General features: G+C 43.7%; 1 protein-coding gene across 1 annotated transcript in view; it reads left to right on the top strand.

Moving 5' to 3' along the window:
* The window catches only part of GUF1 (GUF1 homolog, GTPase), a 30,878-nt gene extending 19,521 nt beyond the window's left edge, over nt 1–11,357 (top strand). Inside the window, exons 11-18 of the mRNA XM_015408671.1 lie at nt 1,501–1,624; nt 1,827–1,959; nt 3,645–3,788; nt 4,550–4,683; nt 6,332–6,433; nt 6,859–6,978; nt 10,075–10,111; nt 10,967–11,357. Coding sequence (XP_015264157.1) covers nt 1,501–1,624; nt 1,827–1,959; nt 3,645–3,788; nt 4,550–4,683; nt 6,332–6,433; nt 6,859–6,978; nt 10,075–10,111; nt 10,967–11,104 — 932 coding nt within the window. The 3' untranslated portion in view covers nt 11,105–11,357. The remainder of the gene's footprint in view (nt 1–1,500; nt 1,625–1,826; nt 1,960–3,644; nt 3,789–4,549; nt 4,684–6,331; nt 6,434–6,858; nt 6,979–10,074; nt 10,112–10,966) is intronic.
* The last annotated feature ends 613 nt before the right edge of the window (nt 11,358–11,970 follow it).

Here is an 11,970-nt window from a genome sequence, read left to right as displayed (position 1 = left end):
AAACGGGGTCGGGGTGGGATGTTCAGACGGGCCTTCAGGGAATAGTGGTCCGACCATGGTACTGCCATGGCAGTAATCCGGTCCACTGTAATCCCCGCGGCGAAGATCAAATCGAGCGTGTGCCCGGCCTGGTGCGTGGGGACCGATACACATTGGGAGAGCCCCAGTGCCTCCATGGACGACACTAGGTCCGTAGCCCAGCCAGACACGGCCTCCAGCAGGGACGGCAGGCTACTGGCCGGTGCGTTAGGCGGTCGGTACACTAGCCAGATAGCCAAGTTCTCCTCAGTCTCCAGCACCAGGCCGGCACACTCCATGCCCGCGATCTCCGGCGAGGGGAGGGCCCTGAAGGAGTAAGCCTCCCGAACGAACAACGCCACTCCTCCCCCCCGCCCCTTAATCCGGGATTGGTGTACGACCGCAAACCCGGGCGGGGCAAGTTGGGAGAGAGCAACCGTCTCCCCCTCCCGCACCCAGGTCTCGGTCATACACGCCAGGTCCGCTTGTTGTTCTACGACGAAGTCCCTAAGGACCATCGTCTTGTTGTTGATGGACCTGGCGTTGCAGTACACCAATGACGGAGAGGGGTTCATCATCCGAGCCCCACTGCTGACCTCCCTTGGGATGGGTCGTAGGCTGGAAGGGCACCGAGCCATTATGTTTCTCAGGGTCCTTCCTTTGATGTTCTGCCTAGACCCACCGCTATACTTTCCCCTCCCCAAGAGCACCGGAATCTGTTGGGCTGGCATAGCTGTATCTGCCGGTTAAAGACAATTTTTTATCAATAGACGGATTGCAGCAGCGCTAAATCGGTCACTTACTTTATCCCACTCCTTATTCAGTCATACACTCTTCCCTGCAGTACAAAAATAACCAATATGTATCAACCCTACTCTACCGTTAACCAGGTCTAACCCTTTACCTCTCCTAAATTACTTTTCCTAGGGACCGTTGCAGCCGCATACAATATCCTACCCCTTCACGGAAGGGCAATAAGCTAGATTAATTCCAATCACAGTTCATTCACAGAATGATTATCGGTTACAATAATTAAAACAATTAGATTACAATTAATTCTAACATCAAGCCGCTAACAATATTAACGATACAACCTAATTCATTTCAAAACCTGGCAATAAACATTTAACTACATACATACATCCCTCACATCCATACAGCAGGACAGGATGTTTTGTATGTTTTAAATTGTATTTATATATGCATTTCATGTAAGCTGCCCTGAGCCCACCTTGGCGGGAAGGGCAGGGTATAAATCAGACAGACAGAGAGATGGCAGCAGCAGAATGGCCTGGAAGCCGGAGCTACCCCACTGGGTTCTGAATGCTGTTATTTTTATGTCAGATATGTGGGCTGCAATTAAGAAACCAAAACACCTGGCTGCAAAATGGGGCTTGAAGGGTCTCTTAAAAGTGCACTGAGTCAATGTAGAGGATATCAATTAACTGCCTATATCAGTCTTCATTCTATTTTTATTCACAGGAATGTTCCCAGTAGACCAATCGGAATATGGCAACCTGAAAAGCGCTATAGAAAAACTGACCCTTAACGATTCCAGCGTTACCGTTCACCGTGATAGTAGCGTGGCCTTGGGAGCCGGCTGGAGGTGAGCCTCCTTGTATTCAGCCAACCGCTTTGGGCACTGTTTGTGGATATGATCATCTTAAGTGCAGAGCTGTGGGGAACGTCTCTTAATTCTGTTTGGCTAGGAAGTGTAATGTGCCTTTTTGGCATTTGGAGATAAAGGATTTCTTTAGCCACACAGATTGGTATCTTGAAATTGTACAGTGGAAGCCTTCTGTTTACAGGTTGGGTTTCCTTGGCCTTTTACATATGGAAGTTTTTAATCAGCGCTTGGAACAAGAATACAACACATCCGTCATCTTGACAGCACCCACAGTTCCCTATAAGGCAGTCCTTTCATCAGCAAAATTGATAAAGGTAATGTGATTTTTTTTTAGAAACCTAAAGACACACAAGGGCATGGCGATCGGATGAAATGATACTAGTAGGGGTGTGCAAAAACCCCCGGTATTTTTCAGGTTCGGGTATGTTGAACCTGGAAAATATTGATATTTCCAGATATTCTCGAATCCCAATACCAGTATGGTATTCAGATTTGGTAAATATTTGGGATTGCAGAATTTTTTCAGCTCCATTATAGGGGACCATGATAGTCAATGGTCCCCATAGGGTATAATGGAGAATCGATCTAGGGGATTATCTGCGGCTCTGTGGGGGACATTTTTTAGGTAGAGGCACCAAATTTGCAGCATAGCTGTTGGTGCCTCTCCTCAACCCCCCCCCCCAAGTTTCAAAAAGATTGGACCAGGGGGTCCAATTCTATGGGTTCCAGAAGTAGGTGTCCCTGTCCTCCATTGTTTCCAATGGAGGGTGGAAAAGCATTTACAGAGAGTGTGATCCCTTTAAATGCCTTTTGCAAGCTGTGGCTGAACTCTGAAGGCATTTAAAGGGCTCGCAGTCCCTTTAAATGCCTTCTTCAAGCCGCGGCTTCACCAGAAGTGTTTAAAGGGACTGCAATCCCTTTAACTCCAGCTTTTTGGCAGCCCTGAAAAATCCCAAATGTTTTCAGGATTTTTTGGGCTTGGCCATATTGGATAGGTGGATAAATACCCTGGCTGATATCTGGCTAATATTTGGGCTCAGATAACCTGAATGCACACCCCTAGATACTAGTATAGTAGTTAGATTCAAGTCCAGTAGCGTCCTTCATCAGATATGTGCTTTGGCTCTTGAAAACTTACACCCTGAAACTCTTGTTGGTCACTAAGAGGCTATTGGATTAAAATCTTAACTATTTTACTGCAGACCAACATGGCTACCGTCTGAAACTATCTAGTTTTGTCGCTAAAGCTACAATGCTTCGTTAAAAGGCATCACCACACAGCACCACGGCCTGCTTTGCACACCTTACAGGGCCAGTTGTGAAACGCACAAGCTCTTCCTCCAGCCCAACCGTTGCACCTTTTTTCTCTGGCTTACATTAATTGTGGCTTACCATTATACCTGAACTGGGGTAACTGCTGTTGCTGCTTACCCCACTTAACATCTGAATCATAGACTGAAACCACAATCAGAAGCGTGTCTCAGTTTCAGTGTGTTGGTTAACTCTTGCTTGTGGAAACCACGATTGCTTTGACTTGAACATAGTAATTTTTGGGCAGGAACGCACAGGAACTGAGTTCCGGCCGGCTTCAGAGTTGGCCACGCCCACTACAGCCAAAACCTCTGCGTGCCTGGCTACAGAGGGGAAGGCCTGGAGAGCGACCCCCCCCTTGGCGACTCCGAGGCAGGCGGGCCAGGGGGGGCTCTAACTCTTCTTCTTAAGCAGCGGGCTCTACTCAAGCAGGGCAGTTCTTACTTTCATACACTTATACACTGGGTAAATCTTCCCAGTGAATGAGTAAATTGCACCTCCAGTTTTAATGCAGAAAAAGTAGTGCTCCATCACTATTACAGTCAGAGAAACATTGCTTTACAGTCTGGTTCTCTTTCAGAATTGTGACCGAGTTTTTATGCATTCTCTTTTGATAGCAAATGTGCTCCGCAGCCTGAATAAAATAGCGCAAAATGGCTTCCTCCCCCCGCCCCCCCCTTTTTTGTAGGCACATGGGAAAGAGGAGATAACCATCATAAATCCAGCTGAGTTTCCTGATAAGTCAGAAGTGGTGGAATATTTGGAACCTACTGTGATGGGCACCATCATAACACCTGATGAATATATTGGTAAAATAATCACTCTGTGCCAGGTGGGTTTATTATTATTATTATTATTATTATTATTATTATTATTATTATTATTAATTTTTGCTTAATCCTTGCTTGTAACTGGGACAGGAGAAATATTATTATTTGCATCACATAATTTCTATAGGGCATAGTACTGTGTCTTTTACAGTTCTTAACATTATGAATAACAATGGCTTGGCTCTAAAGGTGCCATTCCATTCAGACTTCCATTCATGGATGTGCACCGTTTGGATCTTACCCAGTGATGCTGCTGCTGTACCGTCAGTGTAAATAGTGCATTACGCGGTAATGTCAGAGAAAAGAAAGATTCCTGTCCTCAAACACCTTACAATCTACATTACAAAATAAGAGTCCCGTGCACCTTTAAGACCAACAAAGGTTTATTCAAGGTATGAGCTCTTGTGTGCACGCACACTTTTTCAAATGCCAAATTAGAGTCCAGTGACTTTACGTGGTCTCTCAAAAGTCTGCTCTGTTATCCAGGAAGCAAAGATTTAGGAAGCCAAGTGCAAACTGTTCTGGGATTTCCTTGCAGATAGGGGTACCAAAAGAATATTAGCAATGATGAATCACCAAATAACTTTTCCTAAAGAAAGGAAAGCTGGTGTGCAGTGACTTAGGTATAAGTTATTTGCCAGCTCATTACGGTGGGTCCGCAACTTTAAAAATGATCCGTCATGGTTAGAAGTCACACATTTGGCGATGCTTTCTGCCAAGGAAAACTTCCGTTGTATCTCAAACAGCTACTTTCACCCGTTAGAGTCGAAGGGCTGTTCAGAAGGATCTGGTGTACATCGACGATCATAGAGTCATGATGAAGAATCTCTTTCCGCTGAATGAAATTGTGGTAGATTTCTATGATGCTTTGAAATCCCTCTCCTCTGGATATGCCAGGTAACATCGTTTTTATAAGGTAGATATTCAGTTTGAGTGGGACTTTTGAAATCAGTTCTGGAGATGATGTGCCAAGTTAACTGGGGACTTTCAAGGTTTTTGGGGAAATAAGGGGTCTTTTTTTTACCAGGCTGCAGAAGTGTTGGGGGGGGTGGTATTGTCTCTCTTCCATAGAGCAGGCAGGCCTGGTGGGGGAGGCTCACCATCTGTTTTCTGGATCTACTTCTATGCCTGAGGGCAAGCAGATAGCGCAGGCTACCTGTAAGGTATTTCTGTCATAAACAAGTTATTTCCTTCCTCTATGTTTGCTATATTTATTTTAAGTCCTCTAGCCAACCCGAGTGCAACTGATGGAATAGTTTAAAGTGCTAGGTGGGGGCAGAGAAAAGGAACTCTTGCTTATGGTATAAGAAATGATTGAGAAAGGAGTGAAATGATGCCTTTTTAAAATCTGAAGTATTTCCATGTCGCCCTCCTGTATAAAATTTTAAAGATGGTTAACAATTGAAGTGTTAAACTATAAGCAATGACTGTTGATAAAGATCATAAAGCTTCAGTCTTAAAACAGTAATACCAGCATTAGTGACACCAAATGCCCAGGTACATTAAAATGATTTTGACTTGGGGCCTGGAGATAAGGTTGGTGCCAAGAGAACATCCCCAGGAAGGGAATTCTAGAACTTGGGGCGGGCGGGCAGGGGCACCAAAGCAAAGGCCTTATCTCTCACCCATCTAATATTTGAAGGTGGGGCATCCAGAAAAAGCCCTCAAAGGATCATGCCAGGGAATGGGAGCAGTTGGTCCTTCAGATGTCTGAGTATAAAGCCAGGCATTGGAATTGTGCCTGGGAAAGAGATCTGGGAAACAGAGATCTTTTAGTATTGTCATGTGTTTAGGATGTGTTCTAACCAGCAGCACTCTGGATGCTTTATTCTGAACCATTTGAAGTTTCTGAGCAGCCTTCGAAGGCAGCCACACAGAAATCCACCACAGAATCTCAATCTGGAAGCTTCCAGGACATGGATAACTGTGGTGGGGCTAACCGCACCTGGCCTTGGCCTATGGCTGAACTAGGATTGCCAGGTCCCTTACCTCGGCCGGCAGGGAGCTTTGGGGGGCATTCGAGGAGGTGGGGAGATGTTGCACAATGTCCCCAATGCAGTGACATCACCTGGATATGTTGCACGAATATGCTCTGGTATTTGGAAAAACTCTATGGTTTTTCACCCTTAAAACCATAGTTTGCCTAAATACCAGAGTGTCCCCCGCACAACATTTTTGGCTGTATGTCTGGGTGGTACTTCTGATTTTACCGGAAGTGGCCCAAAAATGTCATTTGGGGGCCAGGATTCCCCCCCCCCCCCGCCAGCCAGCTGGCCGGCAGCAGGGAAGCCCACTCCAAATCGGGGAACCCTCTGCCTGGACCAGGGGGCTGGGATCCCTGTTGATAGCTCTGTATGAGCGGAAAAATTCCCATTATATATGTGTGAATCAGTATTTGAAAGGACAGTGCTTTGTTGTAGGACAAACATTTTGCAGTTCAGTTTCAGAAGTTATAACAAAAACAGTATATTTTAAAAAGTTAAAAGAATGAACTGTTTGAAGTGGTGAATGGTAATGGCTTCTTCCTCCCTTCACCCATTTGTAGCTTTGACTATGAAGACGCTGGATACCAGACTGCAGATCTTGTCAAGATGGACATTCTTTTAAATGGAAATGCTGTAGAAGAACTGATAGTTATTGTACACAGGTAAGTAAACTCAACAGACAATCCAGCTTTCAGAGCAAGATAGGCATCCATTAGATACCTACCCCAAATAAACATGGACATTTTTCCGCGCCTTGTGCTTGTAATTTGGGGATTAAAAAGTCAAACAGTAAAACCAATTCAAAATGGAATGTGAGGGCTATAATGGAGAACTTATCCAAGTTTATAATTTTCTGGTTTTGATTACACTCAACCGTTTTATAATAGTATTTTGAGTTTTGTTGTACGCACATTCCCAAACATAATCCTAATTCTCTTTCCTTTAGTGGATTGACTGCATTTGTGGCATCTTAACTAAGACTTGCATCTATATAATTTTTTTTGTGATTAATTAAACACATTCTAGAACTGCTACTAATGGTTTAAGGCAATTATGCGAAACTGCAAGGATTTGTTTTCTGTTCTAGGGACAAGGTATACAAAGAGGGTAAAGCTCTGTGTGAGCGCTTAAGAGATGTTATTCCAAGACAACTGTTTGAAATAGCCGTTCAGGCAGCAGTTGGAAGCAAAATAATTGCAAGAGAAACGTGAGTTTAATATTGCCACTTGACTTTTTGATTTCTCCCCATGTCTCTAATTATTTTAAACATGGTTTCCTAACGCTTAGTTGACATTCTGACTGAAATTCCAGTTTCTTAAGAGAATATATCTAAAGATAAATTCAAATTATGCACGTAAAAGTAGCACCTTCATTAACATGAGATATTTTTTTCTGGGTTTTCCTCCTGGCCAACAGGCACAACACAAGTCTCAACCATAAAACGTTTCAGTATAACACTAAATATAATCAGTTCAGTTTACCAACAGCACCAAAACAGGATGGTAGAAATAAAATTTTTTAAAAACCCCACAAATGTTCTGAAACATTCCTGAACAACTGAAGCTTCTAACTTGCCTTCAAGAGTGCCCTCAGTAGAGTGCCAAAGCATGAGGTACAAGAGATGCAGTGACAAAATATTTTGTCGAAGGCTTTCACGGCTGGAGTTCATTAGCTGTTGTAGATTTTCCGAGTTGTATGGCCATGGTCCTGGCATTGTAGGACCTGATGTCTGGTCCTACAATGCCAAGTAACCACGGCCATACAACCTGGAAAATCTACAACAGCTAGTGACAAAATAGTTTCACATTCTCTCAGGCAAGCTGTCCCCCATGGACCGCATGGAGTCTGCTGACTCCCAGTGGCTGTCAAAAATAACTGCAGTTAAAACCAACTAGAAATGCGGCCTGTTAAGAAGTTAAGAAGGTGGCTCAAGTGGTTAAGACGCTGAACTGCAGGCTGTGGAAGGTCGGTAGTTCAGCAGTTCGAGACTCGAGTGTGCCGCATGACGGAGTGAGCTCCCGTCTCTAGTTCCAGCTCCTGCCAGCCTAGCAGTTTGAAAGCAAGAAATTGCAAGTAGATCAATAGGTACCACTTCGGTGGGAAGGTAACAGCGTTCCGTGCGCCTCGGCGTTTAGTCATGCCGGCCACATGACCACGGAAACGTCTTCGGACAGCGCTGGCTTTGAAACGGAGATGAGCACTGCAACCCTAGAGTCGGATTTGACTGGCTTTCGAGCAAGGGAACCTTTACCTTTTAAGTTGTTGCCTTCATATTGAAACGGTTAAACTGCTCAATGATAAAGGAAATTGGTCTTTGGAGATCATCTGTTTGTAGTTGTGACAGTTTTCCTGAGGGCTGGAATGGATGCCACCCACAAAGGATTTTGCCTTTCACCATAATACGATTTCCTGCCTACCCCACTGCTCTAGGGTTCCCTGTGGGAACTGAACAAAGAGAAGACAACTTCAAGGGGAATAGGATCTGGGCCTGAGTGTAACCTGTTCAAGCCTGGATTGATAACTGAGGCAAAACTGACAGGAACGAGATGGGTTTTTTTTTTTTAACAGTGAACGAGAACAAACAAAAAAAATCCCAACTTCAACTATAGACTAATAGGGTCTGAACTTGCTGAGACTGAGGGAGAAAGATCTTGGGGTTGTAGTGGATAGCTCAATGCAAGCATGAACCCAGTGTGCTGCTGTGGTGAAAAAGGCAAACTCTTTGTTAGGGATTATTAGGAAAAGGATTGAGAATAAAACAGCCAGTATTGCAACACCCCTGTATAGATTTATGGTGCGGCCTCATGTAGAATACTGTGTACAGTTTTGGTCACCGTAACTCAAAAGGGACATTGCAGAGCTGGAGAAATTACAGAGGTGGGCGACCGAGATGATGAGGGGGTTGGAGCACCTTCCCTATGAGGAAAGGCTGAAGAGTCTGGGACGTTTCAGTTGAGAAAAGAGAGGACTAGGCGAAGGGTGTGCAGGGGGGGGGGGGAGACATGATAGAGGTTTATAAAATTAGGCATGAGGTGGAGAGAGCTGACAAAGGGAAAATTTTCTCCCTCTCCCAAAATACTAGCCCTCAAGGGCATCCAATGAAGCTGATGGGCAGTAGGCTCAGGACAGACAATAGGAAATACTACTTTACACGGAGAGTGATTAAAATGTGCAATTTGCTGCCAGAGGATGTAGTCACGGCCAAAATAATAAACAACTTTAAAAGGGGAGTAGATAGATTCATGGAGGATAAATCTATCGTGCTTGCTTCGGCAGCACATATACTAAAAAAATTGGAGGATAAATCTTATCAATGGCTACTAGCCATGGTGACTGAGGGGAACCTCCACATTCAGAGGCACTAATCCTCTGAATACTAGAGCCGGGAGGCAACATTGGGAATGCTTCAGCTTCTAGGCATTGTTGTTGGCCTTCCAGAGGAACTGATTGGCCACAGTGTGAGACAGGATGCTGGACTAAATGGACCACAAGTCTGATCAGGGCTCTTCTGTTCTTATGAACCAAGTTTATTTTAGAAAAAACACACACACACACAACTGAGATAAATATTAACACTTAACCAAGAGTTGTGAAGCGTTCGTTTTTTACATAGTACATGCCTCAGGAATACTCTCTCAAGAGGTTTATAACACATCACCGCAGCACTCTGCTGCAACTAAGTTATATACCAGGCCTAGCTGAACCTGCTGGCCTAATGGTAGCACTTCACTCTCCACTTTAACCAAAAGATCTGAGATCCGCTTAGATCTTTAATTTCCACCTGTTACACCTAACTGTCAAAAGGCAGCTCCTCTACCTTCAAAACCTAACCTCTTCTGACTGACAACCTCTCTGTTAGATCTTAACCTTTCTCACTGCTGCTCCTGTTGACCGATTGTGACTATTACTGTGGCTGGCTTCTGTGTCTCTTGGGTACCTGTCACAATGGTTTTACTCCATCTTTTATTTGCCCAACCTGTTGCTTACAGAGAAACAACTAGAGTTGTGGATAAAGATGAGGATTCATTGAGGACTGACGTCAAAGGGCTAGAATTGTGAAGTGGGTATGCTAAGTAAACAAGCCAAGTATACAGGAAATAGAGTGTCCTTTGATTTTGTAATAGCAATCTTAACTCATCTTGGCAACTGTGGGCTCAAATATTCCTGCTTAGTGGCACATTTTGTACACATGGATTTGTAGTAGTTGGGAGAGAAACCCGGATCACATTGCAAAAAATCTTGACACTCAGAATTCTTTAAAAAAAAAAATATGTCGGAACTATCTGTGCCTTCTTTCCTTCAGGGTGAAAGCATATAGAAAAAATGTCCTGGCAAAATGCGTAAGTATCTATTACTTGTGGAATAAACTGTTCTATTGCCACTATCTGTTTCCTTCATTAGACTATATTGGGGGGTTATCTCCCCAAGTAATTTATTCTTTCATTGTGAATTTCAGAAAAAAAAGGTATTTAGGAGTACATGAATATTTTGGGTCCGATGCAGATAACTCAAGAAAGCTCATAGGTTTGCCAAGTTAATAACATTTGTTCAACATGCTTCCTGTGTTTTTTTTTTATTGTAAACACTCTCAAAGTCTGATTTTATAAGAGTCAATGTTCCCTCTAAGCTGTGGAGTCCTGTGAGCAAAAATTCTACTTTGTGAGCTACCAGCATTAAAGTTGTGAGCAGGCAGGTGATTTGGCTACTGCATAAATTAGTTTGCTCTGGATTGGAGCATCGTTCCTGAGCTAAGACAACAGTGTGTGAGCCGGAGGCCAAAAAACTGTGAGCTAGCTCACACCAACTCAGCTTAGAGGGAACACTGGTTAGAGTATCCTTATTTAATGCAGACTAGCAGCTTACATTCATTGCAGGAGTCCGGTGGCACACGAAAGCTCATACAATTAAAACTTTTTGTTAGTCTTAAAGGTGACACTGGACTCATACTTTGTTCTATTTCTTCAGACCAACATGGCTTCCCACCTGAATTTATATTCATTGAGTCAGTCTTAAACAATATGGAGTAATATATATCCCCCAGAACATCACGATTCTGTACAGTTTGTCCAACTTCAAAAAGTACTTGAATGGATGGTAGAAAACAGCGATCAGAAATACAACAGTCCCTCTGCTCAGTTTTATGTATCACGTACAGAGAGGTGGGGAAAATTAAAACGTTTTCTTTCTAAAAACAGTATGGTGGAGACATTTCACGGAAAATGAAGCTTTTGAAGAGGCAAGCTGAAGGAAAGAAGAAGCTGAGGAAAATTGGTAATGTGGAAGTGCCCAAAGATGCATTCATTAGTGTTCTAAGGAGACAGCCTGATAAGTAGTTTGGAAGTCTTCTAGCTACTTTGGAGAAAAGTTGCCGAATGCACAACACTGGCTGGTGCTATTTGCAAACTGTGCAGGAGGTTTTGATTCTTGGATGCAATGTGAATGTAAACAGACCAATGTCATTGATAGTTTAAATTGGAACTGACTGCATAATAAAATTTTATTTCGGGGACCTAGAGAACCTGTAGCTTACTTTTTAATAAAACCTTCTGTATCACCACCCAATACATATTGTGAGAGCCTGCAGGCAACTTCTGGAATATGAGGAATGTTGGTGGGTACAACCATAAAATGTCCGCCAGGGGGCTGGAACGTTTTGCTCTGGGAAAGGGATGCTGTTGGTTACAGTTCGTAGACAGAGCCCAGAGCGCTAAGGAAGTCAGAGTGTTTCACAGCTGGCACGAACTCAGTTGGTAGGGAGCAGCCCAAAGTATCCTGTTGTCTACTGTTTTGTTCAAGACTCAGGAAGCAAGCTGCAGAATGCTGGCATATTGAATGGATTACTGCTTGTAAGACTGCTGTGTCAGCCTTACAGCCACAATCTGATGAAGTTCCTTAAGCCAGTGTATGTTGTAGACCGCCAGTACATTCTGTCCTGTAGGCGCTTTACTTCAATGTGTAATATATTGGGTTCAATTAAAAAAAACTGTAATTGGTGATTGTGAGCCCCCCCCCCCCTCCATTACACCAGTTGAAGGATTTGTGCAGTGCTGTGAGGGAACTTCGAAGGCAAGTTTTACTTTTCTCTTCAGGGCGCTTTGCCACAAGGTATAAAACAGTACTTAAAGGAGCAGAGGACACCTTCTGCAGATGGATAGTTACCACTGGAGAGCCAGTTTGGTGTAGTGGTTAAGTGTGCGGA

This window comes from Gekko japonicus, unplaced genomic scaffold (assembly GCF_001447785.1).
Source record: "Gekko japonicus isolate JY-2015 unplaced genomic scaffold, Gekko_japonicus_V1.1 scaffold2059, whole genome shotgun sequence".
NCBI classification, from domain to species: domain Eukaryota; kingdom Metazoa; phylum Chordata; class Lepidosauria; order Squamata; family Gekkonidae; genus Gekko; species Gekko japonicus.
Note: the sequence above shows the minus strand (reverse complement) of the source record. Positions and strands in the feature narration are given on the sequence as shown.